Source organism: Manacus candei, unplaced genomic scaffold (assembly GCF_025592945.1).
Source record: "Manacus candei isolate 608988 ecotype Guabito, Panama unplaced genomic scaffold, ASM2559294v1 h1tg000049l, whole genome shotgun sequence".
Classification (NCBI taxonomy): domain Eukaryota; kingdom Metazoa; phylum Chordata; class Aves; order Passeriformes; family Pipridae; genus Manacus; species Manacus candei.
Window position 1 is genome coordinate 15916940 of NW_026138097.1, and position 25055 is coordinate 15941994.

The 25055-nt window shown below is 41.8% G+C and overlaps 1 protein-coding gene across 1 annotated transcript in view; it reads left to right on the forward strand.

The window, feature by feature from the left end:
* The window catches only part of F13A1 (coagulation factor XIII A chain), a 61092-nt gene that overhangs the window by 7118 nt on the left and 28919 nt on the right, over positions 1-25055 (forward strand). The window contains exons 4-6 of the mRNA XM_051799067.1: positions 11200-11451; positions 17935-18053; positions 23651-23758. Coding sequence (XP_051655027.1) covers positions 11200-11451; positions 17935-18053; positions 23651-23758 — 479 coding nt within the window. The remainder of the gene's footprint in view (positions 1-11199; positions 11452-17934; positions 18054-23650; positions 23759-25055) is intronic.

Consider the following 25055-nt stretch of genomic DNA (forward strand, 5'->3'; position numbering starts at 1 on the left):
AACAGGAACATAGCAGTACTTAACGGCTGGGTCTTTTCCTGTTATGATTGATAAACCATAAAAACAGGTTTAACCATAGGCAAGGAAGTGTTTTTCTAAACAGGGTCTGAATCCTTTCTTGAAAAAATCAGCAGAATTTCATGTAAGAGAAGAAGAAGAAGCAGTATTTGGGGGTTTCTGTATAGTAAGAAGTTGTACTTTATTGATCTTTCAAAGTTCTATCTGGTTAATGCTGTGTAGCAACATTGAAAGGTAAGTGGAACACGAAACATCTTTTATTAGTATTTAGGAGATGCAGGGAGGAGGATTCTGATGTTTGAGGTGAGAAAAGTACGAACAGGGATAGCAAAATATTGATTACAAAACAAGGGAAATTATACAGGGTGGAAGAATCTTGCAACTTTGCAGCCTGCATTTACAACCAACTTGGTAACAACAGAGAAGGTTCAAAGACTTTAGCTTTGGACCAGAATCAGAACCATAGAATCATTGAATCACTAAGGTTGTAAAAGCTCTAAGATGTTCAGTCTGACTGTTGACCCAGCACTGCCAAGTTCACCATTAAAGGATGTCCCCAAGTTCCACATCCACGTCTTTTGAATTCTTCTAGGGGTGGCAATTCCACCACTTTCCTGGGCAGCCTGTTCCAATGCCTGACAACCCTTACAGTGAAGATTTTTTCCCTAATATCCAATCTAAACCTCCCCTGGTACAACTTGAGACCACTTCCTCTTGTCCTATTTCTTGTTCCCTGTGAGAAGAGACTAACCACCCCCTCACCTTTTGAGTAGCTGTAGAGAGTGATAAGCTCAGCTCCCCGCTGAGCCTCCTTTTCTCCAGGCTAAACAACACCAGCTCACTCAGCCACTCCTCATCAGACTTGTGCTCCAACCCCTTCACAAGCTCCGTTGCTCTTCTCTGGACACACCCCAGCAACTCAATGTCTTTGGTGTAATGCGGGGCGCAGAACTGAACATAGGAATTGAGTTGCAACCTCACCAGAGCCGAGAGACTTACTCAGGACGATATCAGAAACTTTCTTCATTTGTTGCAGAAGGAGCAAGAAAGCTTTTTCTTCTCACTGTGAGGTCTTCATCAGATACCCATATCCTAATGCATCTGTTGAGTCATTGAAGGTACAGGACTAGAGAAGGGCCTGACCTTACTAGAGAAGGGGAAAAACAAGTGACAGAGTGGAGCTTCCTGATATGCTCCAAAGATGGCCCCACCAAATGCTGCTCCCTACAACACAACTCTGGGAAACCCCCAGTTTCATCTAGAGTGATCTGGTGGTTTCTGTGTTAAGACATCAGTGTTTTCCGTATACACTCTTTAAAGTAGGTTATAATTGATGTTTTAATTTACTTTCCTGTGAGAAGCAGCTCTGAAATTTGTAACATTGATTCTTTTCTGTCGTTGAATTATGATGATGTGGGCATTTATTAGATTTGTTGCTTTTTAAAGCTAGATGGGCGTTTATCTCTTAAACATATGTGCAGTGAAAATGTTACTGTCTGCACAATTTTTTTCATGGGTCTCTTCTTTCTAATTTAAATTAGGGTTGGGAGGCATGTTATGACAGTCCAGTGAATGATTGGCTGAAGAGCCACAAGTGCCTTTAAAAATTTAATATGCATAAATATCATTAGTTCTTTTGGGATTTAATTAAATTCAAGACTGTTCCCTTACTCTTTATATGTTTAAAACAAACAGTTGTATCAAGAAGAAGTGGAAAATGGAACATTTGTTTTTTATTGCACTTCATGCAGTTTGCATTAGTTTTAATCAGATATTCTATACTGGAAGAAGAAAATTAACACTTGTTTTGACACTGTACAGTCCACTTAAGAGAACACATTCATTTTTTTTTTCTGATGCTCTTTCATAATACATTCATCCACTGTTTGTACCTTGAATCTCTAAGCATGGATAAAAGTCCCCTCAGCCTCAGACAGAGTAGGGAAGGGGTTAAATGCAGCCTGAGCCAGGGGAGACTCTGCAACAAACTCATCTCTGAATGATTCCTTTGGGTCAACCCTGAGTCTGTGGTGGAATTCCTCTCCCTGTTCTTCACTGTTATTGTCCTTTCTGTGAAATGAGACCAGTGTCCATGTGTGGTGGCTGACAACTGGCTGCAGGGAAGGGCTGCATATACTGGATAGTGTACAACACTACTGCCCTCCCTCGCTTTTATGTGTTCACTTCTGTGAGCACCACTGCCCTCTTGCTACAAGGACTTTAGCTCACAAAGATTCAACTGGGAGATGTTCAGGCTCCTCTTGTAGGAACTGGTAAACACTCAGTGCTCCACAAAAGTTTCTCTCTGTGAACATGTGGTAAAAATGCAGTATATTTGTTCTCAGAGGCTAGCAACAAAAAGCAAAACAAAAACAGTCCACAATGGGGAAGGAAAATTTAGATATTACGTGCTTGATTCTTGCTACTTCTCCTTTTAGTGGCAAGTCCAATGTTTATTGCTGAGAAGAAAATATTTCTCATACTTAGTTAAGAGCACTGAGTGCTGAAGGTCTTAGTGCTGTGCTGTCAAACCTTTTGTCATGGGAAGACATGGCCATTTTCATCCAGTTTTTTTCTCTTTGTCTTCCTGAAGGGCAAGCATTCACCTCTCCTACTGCCAGCAGCCTGAACACCAGAGCCCAGTCCAAAAACTCTTGCCCAGGCTGTCCGTGAGCAGTGGAGAGAGGCAGGCACCTCCAAGCGTAGTTTAACCCTGCTGTTTTAAAATGGGATGAACTCTCTTCTGCTTCCTCTATTGACTCTCTACCATAGACTAGGCTCTGACTTTAAGAACACTAAAGGCCGGGGAGGTGAATCCTGCCCTTTGGCACTGTCAGGCAGAAGCTACTCCTAGGGAGCTGCTCAGGCAACAGCTGTACAGCAGAGGCAACTTGAGCTCAGAGAAGCTTTTTGTGCTGAAAGTATACCTCCTAAGAAAGTGCTGAGTTTGAGAGATTAAAGTGATGGACACACAGAAATATTGCCAGGTTGTTGTAAAATGACCTTTCCAAGGAGCTCTCTGTGTGTCTGAGCAGTAGATTTCAAATGGTGCAGCAGAACTGTAGAATAGAATAAACTATATTGCAGGGGCCTCCAGAGGTCTCATCTCTAGCCCTTGCTCAAAGCAGGTCCAGCTTGATCCAGTGTCTTTGGGCCTTGCCCTAGGGACAGGTTTTCAGTAGCTCCAAGGATGAGGATGTTACCCCAGGCAGTGTGGACCAGGCTGCCCAGAACTGTAGAATATTGTGAGTGGTTCGAGATTCTATTTTCATAAGGCACACAGATACTCTGTGGGGATGGCTGGCCTTGGTTCCCAGGGAATTCAGTTGGAGCTTGGAAAATTCAAAGTCCATTTTTGCAGGGCTTTTCCTACAGTGCGGGCTGTTTATACAACAGTGTTGTATGAAGCTATTCAGAAATTATTAGTTCCCAGCCCTGGGAAATTTCCTAACATTGACGCTAATCCATCATAGAATTTTTATCCATTAAATACTAATTTTGCTCCTGAAAAATGTGACAATGGTAATGAATTGATTCTCTGTGTGTGCGCAGAACTATTCTATTTCCGTTACTCTGTAAAATTTACTTTTCCTTCTCTTTTTTTTGCTCCTATTTTTGCTTCTTTTACATCATTAAAAAGATGATTAATGAAGCAAGAAAAGCAAGTAGAGACTGCTTAGATCTTCTAATTGATAATGAATCAAGGGTCCCTGGGACAAATGATTCTTGCATCATGTAAAACTAGGTCTGAAACACTCACAGAACAACCTTTAATAACAATCTTTTTTAATCCACAGTCCATTTAAACACCATTCACACAGAGGTTAGAATTCATGGGTTAAATTGTTTAAGCAAATATATATGTGTTTGTAAATATATAAATATGTTTGTAATATATATATATGTTTGTAAATATATAAATAATTCACCCAATATCTTGAAAGTCACTTTTACAGATATTCTCCTGTGATGGTTCTTTATGACTAAAGTTGTTCTTGCTTTAACAGACTGTTTTCTGTAGAGTCATCATTGGTGAAATTGACTGAAATGCTAACATGTGAATTATTATAATTCAGTTTTGCACATAATCCTTCATTAAATTAGGACCATACTTGCCTGCCAAAGTATGGAAAACAATAAATGTGCCAAAAAATCCACATGGAAAAATATCCACTTATAAAGAGTAATTGGATGTTATTCCAGTTCTTGTGCTGAACCACAGCCCTGCTGCAGTACCTATGGTTTGAGAGCTGCTCCATCACCACATAGTTCCTACCTTGCCATCCACTTCCTGGCTTTTAGAAGAGGAAAGGTGAGCATCACCACCTGGGTGATACTCATTTTATTGGTCTGGGGTTGAGATGAAAGAGCCACAAGTGTAGTTGATGTGCTTACATCTAGTTCCCCCCAGTGGGAACAATTTCAGTTTACTTGGAACCCCAGTGAGCCCAGAGCAGCCCATGGACCCCCTCACCCATCTTGGTCTCTCCAGACTACTGTCTTTGTGGTGATGGGAATACTTTGTGCTTCTCCTAGCTTTCCCTGATGCAGGCTTAGCCAGGCTGAGCATGGCTCCCTCACCTGGGGTAGCCAGTTTGTCATGAGCGCCGCAAAGTTTCCTCCAGCACTGCTGCGCTGGCAGGGATTTCTCTGAAAAGCAGATGTATTATTAGATGGGCTTATACAGCCTTCAATCTTGCTTTTAGTAGTAGTTTACAGTATGTGGCTGTAAATCTTTAAGAGGCTGATAAGTTTATACAGTGCATCCTGACTCTAATGATATATTTTCCCACATCCTCATAAATTGTTGTCTATTTGGATTTTCCTTAAATGGCTTCATAAATCTATATATGTTGGTCTAGCCCTTAATATTATTATGGACATTTTATTCATTGACATACTTCTGGAACAATCATAAATTCCAGTTCCCCAGGTTACTATCACCTTTCTACATGTGTGCATGTGTGGACACCCACACATCCATCCATATGCTCTCATCAGGCTTCAATAAATCATTGGCTTTGGGCCTGAGATGAGAGCAGAGACTTACTGCTCCTTTTTCCAAAGTCTTCCCAGGTCTGCTCCAGAAGGATAGTTATAAACACAGAAAAGCAGCTAAGAACACAAAGATGTCAGAATTGATCCTGGAGCATGGCTTGTTTAGGTGACACCAAATTCCCACTTATGGTCAGAGGGACAGCTGAGTTCAATTAAATAACCAGGGGTCAAATTCAAGATATACACACCAGTATCAGTGGAACTCTTCATACTGTCCTACAGTGTCCACAGCCTTTCCCTGTTTTCACAGCAGAGTTGGGCCAAGTGTTATTCCAGGGTTATTGAGGTTTTAATGATTTTGTCAGGCAATAATTCTGCCTTAGTGGAAAGTGTTGCTACCCCTGCTGTCACCTGTCCTCCTCAGCAGCTCTGTGGCAGGGCATGTGGTAGCGGAGGGGCTGGAACATGAGATGATCCCCAGCACCTGGAATGGGATGTCGAGCTGAGTTCTGCCTCTGGGTAAAAGTTACTCTTTGGAAAATTTTGGATCCTGACATTTTTAGGAACCTTTTTTTCACCACACAGGAGTAACTAACTGGTGCAGGAGTCAAACTGCGTTGGTGTTGATACTTAATGCTGAGAGTTTAATGAATCACTAGATCTCTGTTTCACAAAGAACTACAAAAAATTGAGCAGAGATACAGAAACACCTGATGGTCTAAACTTGAAGTCCCATTTTGTGGGAGAAAAAAATAATTTATTAGCAGTGGAACACATTTCCTAGAGATTGACTCTAGGCAGATAAGAGACCTGTTTGCCAGCTCTTAGCAAGTAACAAACCCAAACACTTTCTGAACAAAGGTATTGGGGTATTTTTTTCCTCCTCTCTGGACTTCCCAGTCAGGCCACAGAGGAGCAGAGAGGAGGGAGTCCCTCGGTGCTCTATGAATGCAGTATTTCATGCCAAGCAGTCTTTATTATGCTCACATTTGCACTGCTGCAGCAGCATCAAGTGGCACATAAAATCTAGCTGTATTTTTTAATTGTTTTAATAGCTAAGGTGCGTGACTCCAATGTCTGTTCTACAACTGTAAAGTACTAGAAATATCCACTCCTGGGACAGAGTGACCAGATGTTAAGGATTTCTAACTGGAGCTGTGAGCAAAACTTATTTCAAGATATTTGGGTTTCCTACATTTCCAAGTTTTATATAGCGTTTCTGAAGGCAATAGAATTTGAGAGTGGGAGGAACCCAGACGGGATGTTAAAACAGTGACTTAGACACTACTGTCTTTTACAAAAAGATTGTTTCTTCTTGTTGTTTGTTTTGATTGTTTGGAATTTTATTAAAGCACCCCTCCTGTTTCTTTTTTCTTTGTTTTACTTTTTGTTTCCTGTCATGGTTCCCATATACTAACACCCATCTCCAGGCTGCTTGCTACAATAAGTATTAACTCTGCTACACAGCTATTGTACTTGTGGCTTCCAGCTCAAACGTATTTGTCAACCTGTCATAATTATTATGAATTCCAGGGCTGGCATTGAAATAGATTCTTTACCCTTTATATGAAAGAGTATATTGAAACAAAAAAAATCAACCTACAGGAAAATTGTTAATTATTGTGTGCAATGTGTCCCAAAGGGAGACAGATTCCTTGACTCTATCCCAAAAGGGAGACAGATTCCTTGACTCCTTGAAAAGCTAATCTTCTAAGGGGGGTTCCTAAAAAGACTACTGAGAAATAGCTTTGTTCATCTCCCTCCCTTCTAAGGTAACCCACGTCCATCAGAGAGGAGTGCTTGTGTTTTGATAGCTGAAGTTGCTGCACCTATCTCACCATCTCTCTGTTGATGTAAATCCCTCTCTGGTGTGGCAATTTTATCCAGAATTTAACGCAGCTTACCTCCATGCCTGATGGGCCCAGAGCTGACGTGCTAGGAAGCTAAGGCATATGTTGAAAATAACTCACTTTGAATGCCTGTGTGTGACCACAGTTCTGTGTTTTAGACAGCACATTATTTTGCTGCTATATAAATAGACTTCGGCAAATTTAACAAACATTGCATTTTGTTCTTTGCCTCTGTCAATTGTCTGTGTGTGGTAGGGGACATCCCATACATGCCCACATCCACACAGGCTTCATTCATGGTCCCTTTTGCCACATAGACCTTTACTCATGTTTTTTATTTATTTTATGAGCTCCTTTAATAGTGACAGCAGCTATTTTGCTCCTCTTTTTCTGGGTGCCTGGAAACCCCAGGAAGTGTAGAGTTGAGCTGAGCTGCAACTGAAGTGAGAAGGAGCTTTAGGAGACCAGCTTGGATAGTTACAGAAACCAAGGTGGGATAAGAAAGGGTAAGAAAGAAGTATCAAAAGAGTTGCAGACCTGTGCACTGTGCGTGAGGGGAAATAGATTTGGTTGCGTTGTTAAACCTTCCATACAAGGGAGGTTTCTGTAAAAATAATATCTTCTGACAGTGTTGTGGCTCAGTACCTAGCACTGAAATGCAGAGAGTTGTAGGCCCAAGAAAGAGGGTCACTGTGAGTTCTCTCCTGTCCTCTTCTGCTTTGACAACAGGACAGTCAGCAGCCCCCGTATCAGCATGATATCTTCTAAGCTGCAAAAGGAGCCTATAAAAAAGTCAACCAGCACAGCAATCTCCAGGCTTTTTGAGTTCTCAGGCTAGATTTTCCCATTTCCATGTGCTGTTATAGCGAGCAGACAGGGGCATCCCAACAGCGTGATGTCACACAACGACTTCGTCTGTCACAGAGCAATTGGCTGTGAAATGTCCTCATGTGAGGGCCAGAGCCTCCTACACCCAAAGAAAACGTGAGCACTGGGGAGTGAGACAACCACAAAGAACTGGCTGTGGAACATAGTTCAGGCTGCCAACTCCTGGAGCAAACCAGAGCCGGAGAGATCCTGAGCCAGCTGATGCTGCTGGCAGAATGTCAGCACCCTCCTGTCAGCATAAAAACAGTTTATCTTGTCTACAAGGCTCCTGGACCTGACATGCACCCAAACACCCTCCAACCTCTCTGTGGGTTGGGTTAGCACCAGAGACCCTGCAGAGAGTAGTCTGTCAGGCATTCACAGGCTTTTGGTAATGAGTCTTTGGATAACATCGAATCTTCTGTGGAGACTAAACCAGAGAATGAAATCACCACTGCATGTTATTCCTTCAGAGAAAGGGCCAACATTACAGATATCCCAACTATGAGCCAAAGTTGGCTCTACTTTTCCACTGCAGCCAGAAATGTGTTCTCAAGATGTAGATAACAGTCAAATGCCCAGGCCAACCTGAGAATCCTTGCCTACAAAGTTGATAAATATAGTGCTGAACCTACATAAGGATTATTTTGCCAGCAACCTTACCATGTAATGCCAAAGTTACTCAGCTTTACAGCACTCTAGTGTCAAGACAGCATATGTGTGTATATGAGACTAGTGTGGCTGATGCTGTCAGATGTCTAGATGTGTGTTTACAATTCAGCTCTGTAAGCTTGTGTCAGAAGCAACAATTCCCTTACTCTTCCATTTGCAAACCATATTCTTCCATTTGCATTCTGGTTTTTGTTTCAGAAGATTAGGGAACCCGTCCTCTCTTCAAACAAAACATTGGAAATTACTCACTGTGCTCTGGAAGGCTTTGCCTGTCTTTCCAAACTTCCTTGTGAGTTCAGGATTTATGCAATCATTAGCAAGCACCAAACTCTGATCATCTGTCAGAAGCAAACAGTGTTCTCTTGTATTTACTATTTACAATATCTGTGAAGTGTCCTGACTTCTAGGATATCCCTTCCCTGGCATCTCTGCTATGCCTGTAGGGATGTAGGCAATACCCCAGAGCACCTTCTCCTCATGGGTGAGTAAGAAAATACAGTGACCTCTTACTGTGTGGGAGCAGCTCTGTGAGGCTCTGGGCTGAAAGGAACTTGCATACTCCTCAACAGCAACTACAGGTGCTTCCTTGTCAAGCAACAGGTATATGAGGGTGTCTTGTGGCTTTGCTTGCAAGAAGGACCTTTATTTGGAAGAGAAAATGGCATTTCACATGTCGAGGTTTCAGAAAAAGTGAGAATACCAGAGTCTCAGTACTTCACTGAACCTGCTTATGAGGTGACAGTGCCAGTGCTTCCATAAGGATGTCTTGAAAAGGTTTCATGGCCTCTTTGAGATCCTATCTGGTTCCTATAAGCAGATTTAATGGGGAGTGATTCTGCAGCCTCCCCATGTACGTGGTGTACACAGACATGGTGGTGCAAAGCCACCACCACAGCATGACTTCTTCTGTCCCCAGTAGGCTGCTACACTGACATGCGTTAGGAACTAACGATGTCAGTTCCTAATCACATTAAAATATTCATCTCTTCCCCCTCCCACCCTTCTGAAGGAGGTAAGGGAGGTATTTTTAAAAGTGGTACTTCTTAACGGTTTTCAAAGATATCAGCTCTACTACTTGGTTTGCTCTGCTGCTTTGTTTGCCTGGACTGTTATTTTTAGAAAAAGATTGTGTCAAAACTAGAAGCAAAATATTAACTGTAGAGGCATGATGGGTCATACCCAGTTGTGCTACAAAGAACAAGAATGTGTTCAGCTCTCAGATCGCAATTGTTAGCAGGCACAGGATTCGCATTTCTGTTACCTCTGTAGGCTCTTCTCTCTAGACTGGCTTTCCTTTGATGGCTTATATTTGAAGTGTCCAGTGCTCTATCTTCTCGTATTTTCTATTGATTTTGCTCTCTTGTTCTAGTCCTTTATTCTCCTGTGGGTCTTTTCCTTCCATTGCGTCCCTCACCAATCTGAATGAGTTTCATGTGTTACAGCATCCCTGGCCAGCAGGGCTATTTATGTGCACTGAATATCTGCAAAATGGAAATACATGTGCTCTGAATAATCTCTTGGATGAAGCACAGTAGCCCCAGATTTCTCAGAAACATAAATCTCATGGCAGCTTGCGAGCTTCAGATTCAAAGCTGGAGTTGTCCTTTCCTAAATGTACCAGTGTTCAAGTCTGGGATTATCTCTACATCAGCAGTATAAAAATAAGCAAGCAAGAAAATCAACGCCCTTGTAAGTTTAATTTTGAAGTTCTTAAATAGTAGGAATGAAAAATATAGAAGTCTGTCCCTCTGTCTGCCATCGTTGCTTTTCATTACCCTATTTTTGAATGAGAGAATCTTACTTTCAGCCTAAAATATGAAATGAAAAATAGATTTGAGAATGAGATAGGGAACTCAGCCTTCTCACAAGTGTCTCTTCTGTCTGTGCTGTTGGTTGGCTTCCAGATACAGTTTGGCTCTACCTCAGTCTGAAAGGGTGGAGCCTCACACAACTTTGAATCCTGGCAGTGTAGATGTTTGCATATAGTTGGCAGAGTAAAATAGGCTTCTCTGGGGGGTTTGTTGTCTTACTGTGAGGTAGACTATCATGTGTGTTACTTTGAAGGTCTGTCATACTTTGGGACCCATTTCTAGCAGAGAAAGTTTGGCAATTCAGCACAGATACGGTGATTTATATTCTGGTCATCCAGAGCTGATTCCCACTACGTCCATGAGGAGGGGGTGGTTGGGGGGAACTGAGTGCTGGGTGTCTGCAGGTAGACTCACTTGTGTTTCCTCTGTTTGTGTGGACTTCGTGAAAGCGTGCTTGGTCCCTGCTTGTCAGCACAGTAGTGCAGTGAGAAGAACAAGGTTTTGCTCTGCTAAAGAGCCCCAAAGTGGATGTCTGTGCCCCAGAGGGCGCTTGCATGCTAGTAACAAGGGTGCTGGGTGCATCTGAACTGGGGAAGAGGCTCTTACCTAAACTCCTAAACTTAACAGTCTGGCTGACACCAAGCTGCTGGAGGGCAGTTTGCTGCACTAGTATAAACAATGGTGAGCAAGAAAAGCCTTGGATAGCCCCTGCTCACGGTGCCAGGGCTACACTTCTGACAGTGTTTGAACCAGCAAGACTGAAGCTTGCTGGAGTGAGATGGTGTCTGCACAGGCTGCCTGTGGGGAGGTGTGGCTGTACTGCCAAGTGACCAAGCGCTGTGTTAGGCAATGAGGGAGGTAGGTGATTTCTGCCCACACAAACTTGCCAACTCCACTGAAAATAAGGACAAAGGGACAAAGGACTGCTAGGGAGTTTAGAAAAAATGTTAAAACGAGGCAAACCTCTTCACTTCTCTCCCCAGGTCGCTATCCACAACAAAACAAAGGCACCTACATCCCAATCATAGTAGGTAATGTGCTGAAACCAGGTGAGTGGGGAGCCAAGATTACTCACAGGGAGAACAACTCCATTCGCTTGTCCATCATGTCCTCTGCCACCTGCATCATTGGAAAGTTCCGCCTGTATGTTGCTGTCTGGACTCCCTTTGCCATCCTTCGGACACGCAGAAACCCTGCAACCGACACGTACATCCTGTTCAATCCCTGGTGCCAGCGTAAGTACCTTACCAAGGGTTCACACTTTCTGCTGCTGAGCTCATCAGGTTTTGGGAGGGGGTGGTCCAGGAAGGACAGCTCAGTACTAAGGAGTTTGGAGACATGACAGTTTGGGTCTGGAAATTTTACATGAACTCTGCCAAGAGTCAAGAGTTTAAGGCTGGAGAATAGCCCTGTGTGAGCAGGGCTCCAGGCTGGAGACCAGTGCCTGTGCTGTATCTGCACTCTGCAGTTTTATGAGGCCAAGCCTGTGTTTACCAGTTTGGGCTCCATTTGTTATAGTAAACATACCCCAAGGCTTCACTCTGACTTGAATAGGCAACAACATGAGCCTCCTGCCTGCCTGTGTGTGCTTTAAACTGACAAGTCAATATGGGCATATCTTTTTTGAGGATTTGGTGTAGAGCAAGATGTGGCAGCCTCCCATACTTTGTTGACTTACATCATAGATTGCCACACTTAGGACTGAACATCTGCAGCCAAATTGCAGGAATTCAATGGGAGCTGCTCCTCCTGCACAGGCTGGGTGGAGTCAACTTGCTGTGGCATCACTGATAGTACCTTCCTACTGCTACATGACATTTGCCCTTATAACTTCCCCTTTATTGGTGACTAATTAGCAACCATGGCCTCTGTGAGGAACAGAACATTTTGCAAATGAGCCATTTTTTACAGTACAGTGGGTTGAAGAACAATTAATTTTTTTGAAATCTTCCAGGATCATGGGAAAAACATCAGGCCTTATGCTGACAAGATTGTATTTTACCCAATGAACTCCATGTGTGGCTTTAAGGAGAGGGCAAGAAAGACCAGAGAGGTTTGATTCAGCCTTCTTACAGGCTGTAGCACTGTGTCTCAGCTTCTGACACTTGTAAGGCTCCAAGTCATATGTATTGCAATATATTTAGCTCACCAGCTAACTTTAATATTCTTCTGCCACCTTTCCTCCATCTTTCAATTTTTTACCAGAATATTTGCATCAAATAATCCCATACCAAACAAGGGCCATCCTACCAAGTGACAAATAAATTTAGCATTATAAATAGAGTCCATTACATGGAATGATTTGTGCTGCATTCATTACTTGCCCCTAGTCCAAGGGAATAGAAGCAATAATTAGCTTATGCATTATTTAAGAACATATATGTTAATGCTGAATAAAGAGGAGTTAGTTAAGTGGGAACAGGAGAGAAGGGCAGGGCCCAGTGTGCCATGACACTGTAAGATATTCCTGAAAGCAGTGTAGAGGTAAGATACCTTAGAGCAGCATGCTGACAGTTTGTTCTGGGAGAGGAGGGAGAGTGTGCAACAGAAAGAGAGGAATCACTGCCAAATTATGATCCACTGTGAGGAGACAAAACTGCTCAAGGTTTGTGTTGGCATCATCAGCCTCTCACAGCTTCAGCCAGGGAGGTGCAATTTTCCACCTCAATGTAGAGCATCACTTGGTTGTAGTCCCGGATGTTGTAAACAGTCAGTTTGTTAGCCTGTATGGTGATTCTGCAGTGGTTCAGCACCTCTTTGGAAAGGGATAAACCCCAAAGATAAAGCTTCTTAAATTGCCTCAGTTTGCCTCATGATTAGCAGACAACCAGCTAGGGCTGCATGCAGCCTTATATGGAGAAAAGATGTGGTGTGTGGGGGTTGGCTACCCCACTGTGGTCTGACTGAGACCACACAGGCTGATTTGAGGTGTTTGTCAGATGTAAAAAAAGGGAAAATCAATCCCTACTTCCATCTCCTTCCCCACCAGCTCTGTGTGCTGAGTGATCCACCTCTGTCCATGGCACACAGGCACTTCGCTCTCCTATGCCCTCCCTCCTTCACCTGAGCTGAATGGGGCCAAAAGCCAGCAAGGTTAAAACAAGGGAGCAAACCCAAAGGGAGCAAGATGTGCAGCAGTTGCTTCCAGCGGCAGACGTTGCCAAGGCCAGTGGAAAAACTCTGCTTTAGGAAAGCAAAACAGAGTCTCTCGGTAGCAAGGACTGCTGTGTGACCCCAGATCCAGGGGAGGCAAGTCAGGGACCACATTTTCATCTGCAGCTTACATTTTAAGGTGTGTCTCAAAGGCTTCAGGTGCTATCCCTTGCTGACTATTGTAGTTTTTATTTCCCGCATGTTTCATTTCGATTTGGATTTATTCTCATTTCTTGTTCCTACTTTTACTCCTAGGTAGTTTGGGCTAATTAGCTCCTATATCTGCCTTTTTCCCCTTTCCTTGTGTTAGAAAATCAAGGACTGTTTCTCCACGCTTTATCCTCTGGCTGGAAAAGATTTTTCAGTGTAATGACAAAAAGGTAAAAAAATTCAGGCAGTTAAAGCACAGAGAAAACAATAGTTTGAAAATCTTCTAGACTAGTTTGCTGGGTTAATAGCCAAGCAGAAAAGTCTGAGTGAAAAGCCTCATTAAAAAGAGAGAAGACTGATGCCAGAAATGAATGGGGATTGTTATAGCAGGGAGCAGAGTACAGGCTCAACTGCCTAGTGCAGCTTTCCAACTCATCATTTTGGAGAAACATCAATATGTCGGTATGAGCTTTTCTTTAAGACAGAAGCATTTGTGCCCTTTCTTATTACTTCTTTTCTCACTATAGTTCAGGTTTGACATATCTTCCCAGACAGGGATGTTGGGGTTTTTTCTGCTGTTTCAGAATAAGTTTGAATACCAAGTCAAGCTACAGAGTACTTTGCTTCCAAAACCATCAGATGCTTTTATATTTTAATCCCCTTAGCTACATTTAAGGTTGATCACCAAGAATACCTTAAAGATGCAGGGCTTGATCCTGAAAAATTAAATACACTGGCCCCAAACCTCAGTGAAATTTTCATTACTTAATAAGCAACATAAAGTCTGGGAGGAAAGGCAGCATTCTTTCTTCAGCCAACTGACATAGTTGGATAAAACAAATGTGCTTTTGGGCATGCAGAGCCCTCTTCAGTTGAGGAACAGAAGATACAAATGGCAAGTAGTTAAGAATAACTTCTTCAAGTTTAACTAAACTCTTGGCAATATCAGACTACATGAAAGCAGAGAAGAACTCCTTTGATCTGGATACTGCAAGCGCTTTCCAAGGAGATACTGAGTCCCAGCAACTTTCTGCTGGGGAACATTTAGTGCTTATCAGGAAAAGACCTTGTGTTGACTTCTGGGGCTCTTTCACAGGTGGAGATGTATAGTGTAGCTAAGTTGCAGACTCTGTGGGTCCCTCACCCAAGTCTCATGCAAAATGTATTGTATTTAAGCAATTAAATATATTGCAACTTTATTGAGTCAGTTGCACATTTCTTGTGCTTAAATGTCCTAATACTGTTTAAGGATTAGTAACATGTGGTTGACTTTTGGACTCCTCTCACGTTACTGGTCATCCAAATTTGGCCTAATAATATTTTCTTGCATTTATAGCTAAATCTTAAATTTGATCTCTTGTGTCATAGATTCCACGTGGGCAAAATTCACACAGAGCTTCATCCTTTTGCTACATTAACCTAGGCAAGCACTATCCAAGGCAGCAAAATAATCTTGATCCTGGGTAGAGTGTTTTTTTGTAGATAACTGTGTTTAGCTCTTGCAGCTCTGGGTTTGCCACAGCACTGTCCTCTTCCCGGCATGATCCCTGGCAGGTTTGTGTTTCCACTGAGGCCCAGCCTTGCATGCCTGGATTCCTATGGGAGCATGTTGAAGGGAGGCTGGGAGCCCAGGGCAAGGCTGCTGCTTTCACCTCTACCCATCTGCTGGTGCTGCTGTGCTCAGCCGTCGCTGTCTGCATGAAGAAATGGCTTTTCCAACTCCAGAGGGTTGCCGTTCTGGGATTGGTGTCCTACCATACTGGGTTGAGTCCTCTCATGTTCATTCACTTTCCCAAATTGAAAGGATTGCTCTGCATTCCTCATATCAGTAGCCAGTGTTCAGTAGGAATCCTCACCTGCAGTGATGTCTTCGTGTGAAGTGTATTTTCACCTTACCCAAGTTCAAATAGAGAAGCATAGAAGCTAATTTGCTTCTTTGTAGCATTGCTAGTGTCTTAGTAAATTCCCAGGATAAAAGAAGTGAGTAAAAAAAACTCTTAAACTTATAAAGAACAACAAACAAACCTAGCACATTTCCATGGAATTCTTCTGTTTGTCAGATGTGAGCCTCCACTTGCACAAAATAATTAGGAGTTGTACTATGTAGAGCATACTTAGCATCAAAGTAGTCACAAATGCCTCATATTTTCTTCTAAACAGTCTCAGGGGTAGTGAAAGCTGTCAAAAATCAAAGCAGCTGGCATCTCTGTGAAACACAGAAGACCTTTTTACCTTATCAAAAACACAAATATTTAAAATAATCGACAGAGAAGTTAATCAATTTTCATCTGATTTAGCAAAGATCATGCAGTCTCAAAATAACATAAGCATCTCAATTGATACCAACGAGATCAATGTTGATATTTTTAATCCCCTAAAGAAAACAACAGCTGTCAAGAAGGCATATGCACACACTCCACTGAATGTGTAACTGCATAGAAGAAGGTGTTAGCTCTAGTTCTTTAAATGCATTCTCTGTGCTATTTGTATGGACAAGTTTTAATAAAATCCAAAGCTCAGTGAGAGAATGCAAATAATCATTCAGTGAACAAATCAGGCAGATCCACCCTAATGAAACAGAACCTAGATGATCTGTAACATCTGCAATATTTGTTAGTAGGATCCTATGGAGAACTTATTGGACCAGAAAAAAGGCCATACTTGCATAAATGACTGCAGTTGTCAAGTTTTAACACTCTCTTTCACCTCATAGACTCTGAATATAATATACCCTTGATCATCCACTGGGCACCTAGGTTGACTAGGTCATGGGTAGTGACAAACCCGTAAAGAAAATTCTTAACGACCTAGCCTTTAGAAACCAGGTGAATACCACCACCCTGCCAAATATAAGAGTGGGTCTCAGACCTGCCTGCCTCAGGTAAAGCTCCATAAAACCTGCTATTCCTCTGCTTGCTCAGAGTCAGTCAGAGCCTGTACAGCAGCTGTCAAAAGCATAAAGAAAGCTGTGATCTCCTCAAACACACTAAAGGCTTCTTGTATTTAATACCTGCTTCTCTATCGCTCTTTGCCCATCGGTGAAGAGATCTTTATGTTACACATCTATGCATACTTCCTTATGTATGTATAGATATAGAAATATAAATATATCTTCAGAGAAAAAAACCCTTCCAGCAGGGTCAGGTGTGTAGATTGGCAAAGCCCTTCACCTAGCTCAAGCCTATGTGAGTTTTGCCTTTAATTTTTTTTGGAAGGCTTAGATTTTAGCTTATTTTCGGCCAAATTGCAGGTTTATGGGTAAATGAAGACGCTTTTGGGAATGACGTTTACAAGGAAGTACAAATCTGATTTGCATTTCAACAAAATACAACAAATCAATAGGCTTTTAAAAGTTAAATGATCCTCTAGTAATTTGTAGTGGGATGCTGAAGAAATCTACTATAGCAGTAGTGAGTGGTAGCTTTGTACTTGCTCATATCAAACTGTCAGAAGTTATTGCTTCCCTTTAATTTGCTATCTGGTACCACATTACTGATTTCCTCAAATTAATTAATTCCCATGCTATTAAATGTTAAGCTGTATCTCAGTCTCAAAATACAAGCATTGGCACAGGAAAGAAATCTTCAAGTATTCTAGCATCACAGAATCATGACCTGTGTGATACTTACCTGTGAATGTCTGAATAGTTTCACATCATTCAGGGTTCATTATGAATGTTAATAATGAGTCATTTATGTATGTGAATCATGTTTGCAGGTTGAAGATCCATGCATACGCTCTTGACTTTTGATATAAGTCCAATCTAGAATATACCCTTTGTATACGTGTTGATAAAGATCTCTTCCAATTACTTCCAGTTTTCATTTGGACACTTGAATTTCTCCTCATATTAGCTGGTCAGTCCAGCTACGTGGGGGAGGGATACTCCAGTCAATAACTAATGTACGGAAAAAGCAACCAAACCCTTCTGTTAATATGATACAGAAACCTAATTCTGGTTTGTTTTTTTTTTTTAGTGCACTGCAGATTTTTCTTTAGAACTCTTGACTTGAGCGGTTTTCCATTAACATTAATAAGTTTGAAATTGTTCTTTGATCTGTTTGTACAGATGCAGAATTGCGTCAAGGTGCTCCAGCTCTTAAATTAGTTGCACACAATAATCATAACATTCTTGATAAGATGTGACATTTTAACCATACTTTACAGATCCTTAGAAAGCAAGCAGGAGTTGTCAGCATTTTTCCATCTTGCACGCTTTTAAGTTGTGTATCATATTCCTAACTAGGGTCACTATCTCCTTATTCTTGTACTCTCTTGAAGCAAGTAACGCTTTGTTTGATGGAACAGGGGTACTTTTTGTCAAAGATGACTGTATGATATGCTAAGATGTTTTATCTGTCCTATATGAAAATTAAGCACCTGTGCTAACATTTATTTTTGGTAAACTGATGCAGAGGATGCCGTGTATCTGGATGATGAGAAAGAAAGGGAAGAATATGTCCTGAATGATGTTGGTATTGTTTTCCATGGAAATGTTGAAGATGTAAAATCAAGAAGCTGGAGTTATGGTCAGGTAAGCTATTTAGACCTTCTCTGGCTGCTCCCAGTAGGATATCAAGTGAGTTTAATTGACACCAGACAGTGGTTGAGACTGTGGGCTCTGGAGTGCATTACTGGTCTCTGCTTCAGAAAGATAAGGGTTATAATTTTAAAATTGTATGAAGTGTGTATATTCCTAATCCAGAAAAACAATGTTATTATTGCTGATATTTAAAGACCTTGTTTTAGGGGCCTATTTCAGATACTAAGAGGCTGCCTGTTGAAAGTTATAATCATTAGCTGAGGTTTCCACAGTACAGCAGTATTTCTGCTGGTGCATTATTGCTGCTTCAGGATCAAATAGATTTGTGAAAAGTAGAGTTGTTTGGGTTTGATGTTTTTCTTTTTATTTTTCAACAATAGGTTGTATTGCTTTTTGACTTTTTGTTTTAGTTTTAGCAGCTTGGTGGAAATAATTCTGATCTTCACGGAGGTCAGCTAGTTACAGGATTCCTATGACAAACTAGGAACCTCTCCCTTTGCTGCCTGGACTGGACAACATCAATGTGCAATGGCCTCTTGCAGTCTGGGGGAAACAACCCCTACTAGGCTGGTATGGGGTATTGGTGTGCCTTCAACAGCATAGAATCGTAGAACAATTTGGGTTGGAGGGGATTTTAAAGGTCATCTAGTTCCACCATCCTGACACAGACAGGGACACCTTCCAGTAGATCAGGTGCTCAGCGTCCTGTCCTACCTGGCCTGGAACACTTCCAGGGATGTGGCATCCACAACTTCTCTGGGCAACTTGTTCCAGCATTTTACCACCCTTGTTGTTAGAAATTGTTTCCTTATATCTAATTTAAATCATCCCTCTTTTACTTCAGAAACAACTACTCCTTGTCTCAGACTTATCTATTTTACCTCAACTTTCTTGTAAGAACTAACCAGCCTGAAAATCCCTATGGGATGAAAGATTTAAGTTTTCGTGTGAGAATGGGAAAAAGGCATTACCAAGCAGGATCAAAACGAGAGCAAAGATAACCCTAACTGTCACTCAGAGGGGCTCCAGTGGACCGATATTGGACATGGTAAACTCTGCTCATCTCACTTCCTGGATTTTCCCAACGGCATAATTAAGAAAATATTGACCTTAATATTCCTTAACACTGTCGTGATAGATTCATTGAGTTTTTGTGGCACCTCCTTAGCACAACCTTACACAAGGGGTGTTAGCCCTTGCTTTCTTTCCCTCAGCTAGATACAATCTCAAAGCTTGAGCTGAATGGATTGCCCTGGAGAGCTCTTTGAACTCCATCTCTCTTGTTTCCTTATTTAAGGGTACAATTTCATCTTTTTTCCTGCGGCAGCACAGCCCTAGGGAGTTCCTGCCTTTGCACCAATCTTTAGTTTTGTCAGTGCTGTTGTTTGCAGAGTCTGTCTTCCTGACTGAGATAAAAACAACCCTTAAATAAGGAGTGGGAAGAAGTTCCATAAGCTGATAGAACCAGATCCTCGGGCCAAAGCTGGGCATGCATTTAAGTTGACCAAAAATGCCCCCTCCTGGCCCTTCCTTCCCCCTGCAAGCACTTGTGCAGCAGTGCAGTGACTCAGACTGGAGAGCTGATCTAGCTGAATAAGCATCTGGTTGATTTTTTTTTCCCTGGGTTATTTCTTGGGCTCTCTCTGTTCCTAGATTTGGGATTCACTCCTTGACAGATGTAAGGGGGAGGGAGAGAGGGGCATGAGTGGCTGGAGGAGGAAAGTGCTGCTTAAACCACATACTGGATTTATGTCCTAAGATGCTAAATTTATGGCCTATGGTGGCTTGGCCCAAAGTGCTTATATTCTGCAAATCTGGCACCTTCCTGACACAAACAGTGGCCTATCTTGAGAAACTGCATTATTTGTTTGGTTTTGCTAGGAGGTAGTTTTCTCTGGGAGGTTAGGACTCCTCCATAGTCCTTTGCCATGTACTTTCATTCCTGTGTTGGCTGAAATTAGAGGACCTGATTTCCACCGTGTGCTGTGGTGCACCTTTTGCTATTGTTTGCCCTTGTGAAAGCTGAGTGTGGCAGATGCATCTCAGCAAGCCCAAGCCAAGAGCTTCAATTAGATCATTTTGTATGGGTGTAATAGACATCAATCTGCAAAGCAACTGAGAAATATTCTTCTGGTCACCTTACTTTCAGTGAAATGAAGATCACGATGGTCCCGATCTTACCCTGCTCATTTTGAACCATTAAAAACATGTATCTCTCTCATTTTTGGCGATCCTAGATGTTAAGAATAAGAGCATTGCTGTGAGTGAGTAAAAGTGCTAGCAGCAAGGCCTGTATTATGGATATATCATACAAGTATGCTTTTTATATTTGTGATATATAGCCCTTTACATGTAAGTAAAATGCATAAGGCCACATTAAGGTGAAAAGTATATGGTCATATATAAAAATACAGATAGACTTGTGCATGGTAATGGTCTTAGACTAAAAAATTGCTTTGAACAGTGACAGCTGGAAGCTTTAACTCAACTTGTAAATTAAAAAGGAACATACAGTTCAAAACTGGGTTACTAGTGGGAGATGATTCTCACAGCTGCTTTCTGCAATGAGCAGTGTCAACATGAAAGGAGGAAAGGCAAGAAAAATGGACTGAGGAAGAAAAACCAACCCAACAGTTGAAACATGGCTGTAATGAATGAAGATGGAGGTGTTCCTTGTAACATGATTGCGATCCCTTCTAAGAAACTGTAAATAGCCAGTCACTCAGAAAATTCCACAGAGGATTCAGGGAAAATATGGCTTTGGAAGAAATCTAGACACATAGGAATTCTCTAGCTGAAAAACTTCAGAAGTTGGATTGCTATACTGATCATTTAATGTTGATTTTTTTATTTGTGAGAAGAATAACATAAAGCAGGTGGGCACAAAGTTCTGTTTCCATTGTGACTTCTCTCATGTTCACACATTGATCTGCTTTAGCTTTGAAACCCACTGTGCCAATGTAATTTTATGGCACATGCATTTGTCCCGGTCAGACCACGGGCAACAAGATCACATCTGCCTGCAACTGCCTATGAGAACACAGCCCTAATTCAGCCAGTGCAAAAGGTGATACAGCCCCTCTTACTTTGATTTAAATGGAAGGTCATCTATTAGAAACAGATTAGCATGAAGGAGTCCAGCATGACTAAGTGCATTGCTCTGTAACACAAGGCACTTCTGTGTGAAGACAGAACTCCTTTGCTTGTGTGATTTCTCATGCCTTATTGTCCATCTGCAGTCTTTCCCAAGTGGCTCTGCCAAAGTTCTTTGGTCTTGACATTGATTTATTTTGTATGGAACAAGTAGTGCCCATGCCTGGCCCAGGTTCACTCCCCTGTCTTGTCTTCCTGCTGCTACTCTAGTTCCTCTGACATTTCAGAGGTGTTCAGCCTTACAACTGCTATGTTTCTATTCCACTCCCCTCTAGACAGTACTTTCATGCCAAGAGTGAGAGCAGGAAACTGATTTAGTTTGATTTAATGTTTTTAAATCCCTGAATAGTCAAAAAGGGAAAAACTGGCTTTAGTGTTAAGGCTACTCTGCATCCTAAGCTACTGCAACAGTGTAAGGCAGCTAGACTTTGCAGCTTGTCCTCTTTCTTCTGTTCATCCAGTTATTTCACAAGTATTCATGTTGTTTTGTAAATGCTAAGGCGGAAGGCAGCAACCCTGATAGCAATTTATTTCCTCTTTATTCTTTCTGTGTATGCTGGCAAGATTGACAGTGTCTCATAAACTGTACATGAGAAAGGTTTTATTTGCAGGGTAAACTTCTTATTGATTTAACTCTAGTCTGATTACTTGAAGTGCAGAAAGCAGATTTTGATCTTGGCGAAAGTGATAAATCATTGGGCCAGACCTGAAGAAAAGTGAGCCTGAAGCAGGAAAAATGGTTATGAGGGTCCTAATCTGTTTTTCCCTTGGGAAGGAGGGTCTCCAAAACACAGTCATTCAACCAATATTATTTACATCACATTCAGTGGAGTGGACTGGAAAGTCTATTGTGCAATTATGAAGTTTCCCAGGAATGATTAGAAGTAGATCTCTGAGAAACACTAATCCCTCTTTCCCTATTCCCAAACACCATGAATTCAGTTTGGCTTAGACTATAAGGCATTACTCACTAGTGAATGCCTGCTTCAGAGAAAAATGCCTGCTTCAGTGCTAGTGTGGGTGATGATGAGAGAGATATGCTGCCTTGGGGGACATTTGCTGAAAATGATCCATACAGCAGTGGTACCTTGAGCAATAAGACCCATGTAGGCTCAAGGCAGAGGCAAAGAAAAGGACTTCCTTTGGCCAGGAAATGGCTGAAGGTGGTGGAACATAATGGTGCTTCCTCTTTCTTGGCTTATTCCAGAGTTCAGCTGCTGTCTGGAATGTCACCACTATCCCTCCCATCTTCCTTGCAGTATCAGCAGGAATCTTTATTCCTTGGAGCTTCCTTTTCAGCTCTCTGACCTCGCTCTTCATTCTCTTCTGCCTTTCCCCAGGTTGCCAAATTAGCAGCTTGGTCTGGGCTCTTGCTCGCTTTCTTCAGGATGCAAAACTCAGGTCAGCCTCATCTGCCAAGGAGTCCTAAGCCAGGCAGGAGACAGTTACAAAATCTATCAGCATTAGGAGTATCATGAGAGCAAAAATCATATTAGTATGAATGATATCTTTCAGGATGCAAGCATAGAACGTAAAATCTAACATGGCAAGAGGACAAGCTTCATGGAGTTCCTATCACAGCCTTGAATGTTAATATAAGTTTGTGTATCTAGAAGATAGTTGTTTTATTAATGTGCATTTCCCTGCCTCGTACCGTTTACCAGGGGACAGAGGTATTTTCCTTTGCTATGCAGTTTCTCCTAAGGAAAATGAAATACATTGCAGGGCAAGTCCTGTGACAAATGGTTTCTGGTCTATTTAGGCACCTCTGCCCTCAATTCATTCTTGTGCTTGTTCATGCTGGATCGAAAAAACCCGTACCTTTTCATTCTATTTTTGAAGAAGACTGCTTTAGGTCACTTGGTGTTTTTGACGTCTAAGTTTTGTAGATCAGGATTAATCTATATAATCAGCTTTTATCTTGTCAGTTTTAAACAGACTTAAAAAATAACTTTAAAAGGTAAGTGTCTTCAAACTAACACTGGCAAACCACTTATTGTTCAACTTCTCAGCAATGCACTGGCTGTGTCAGAGAAGTCCTGAAATTAACAGGTTTCAAATCTGTGAAGGACATGAAGTCCTTCCCAAGTAGACCAGCTTCTTGTAGTTATTATTACAATATCCTCCTATTATATACTTGTTAGCACTTAAAATTTTATGCCCTGTCAGAAAGGCTGTGTTGTCATTTCAACCTTCTGGAAACTGGACTGAGGTTGAATTGAAAATTACACTCTCTTCCCTTACAGCCTCTCACATTTTTTTTTTCCACACATGGGTGATTATTCTAGAAGAAAACTTGTATTGTGAAACGTAGAAATTTGACTTGACCAGCTAATTTTGAAGCTGATTACCTATTACAACGACAGGAGAAAATAACCTTGCCTGTGCCTCCCAGAATTTTACCTCTGTTTCCCATTTTATTTTCTTTTATCTAGTTTGAAGAAAACATTCTGGATGCTTGCCTGTTCCTGATGGATAAGGCAGAACTGGAGCTCTCTGGGCGTGGAAACCCAATCAAAATCTGTCGTGTTGCCTCCGCAGTGGTATGTAATGGATGCATAATATGTGTCAGAAGTGAGGCCAGGTCGATTTAACTGGCCCTCATGCCCTGATGTGCTCACTCCAACATACAACAAATCAATTGTCCATTCTGGAGTCTGGCATCTTATTTTGCTCCACTAAAGCTGAAGCAATTTATGTTGGCTCATGACCTTTTCCTGAGAATGGTGCCTCAGTGTGGGAAAGGCACTTTTAGACCTTGCACTCCAGACATAAGTATTTCTTGTGACACTATGCTCATTTTCCAGTAGCTGATATAATTGAGAAAGCTATTTCTGCTATGGACAATAAGGTGGCCTGATGGGTGGAATTTTGGCCGGGGAACTGAGAGACTTTATGTGGACTCCAGTGCTAACCTCAGTGGGGTCTGCAATGGTGGGTGTCTGATTTAAGCCCCAAATGACCTAATTAGGCTGAGAACAAACATATATGTGTGCTACTTTGGCCCCAGAAGAAAACACTGTGAGAACTGTCCTCTTAAACATGGGGTCCATAAAACATGCCACATTCAGAACAAAAGTACCTAAAATAATCAAGGAGAAGACAGAAGACTTTCCAGACCTCCTTTCTTTCCAGTTGCTAGGCATCAGAAATCACGCTGTGGGTGCAAGAGCAGTCCCATCCCTAATATTCAATATGCTAGGCTCATCCAGAATGTGGAAGACAAAGGCTGAGTCCTCTCCTTTGTCTTATTCGAGGTCTGAACTGATGCTTTCTGCTTCCCAGAATAATACTCTAGTCATTGAGCTAGTTAATTAGATGTTCTCTCAAGCCAGCTACTAAAATAGACTGTCCACAAAACGTGGCTGCTGGAGATGGATGATCCTTTAACCCATTTGTTATAGCATTTGCCCAGGCTTTAAGAAAATGAGCTCTTTGTCTTAGATGACATTGAAGGGGGATCTCCAGCCTCTCAATCTTGCATAGCATCACGTTACATACAATAGCTTCAGCAAGAAGTATTGAGAACACCTCCACTTCTCTTTCTCTTTTAACATTTTAGTTATTTCACTCCAGACACTAGAAATATGGTTTCAGACCTCCAGATAGAGGTAAGAATTGAATGTGGTTCCTTCATCTCTGGGCTAGAAGATATAAAAGGTCCCTCATGTAGGGACCATGGAGGCCCTCAAGACAGAATAGCATGAAGTTTAAGAACCCAAAGAGGGCTTGGATATTAGTTAAGTTTTGAGCCACTGAATCATTTTAGAGAGGTAGAGAAGCTCACCATTGGAAATCCAGGAGCCTATGTACTTTAGGTCTATACTGCAGAATTAGGCC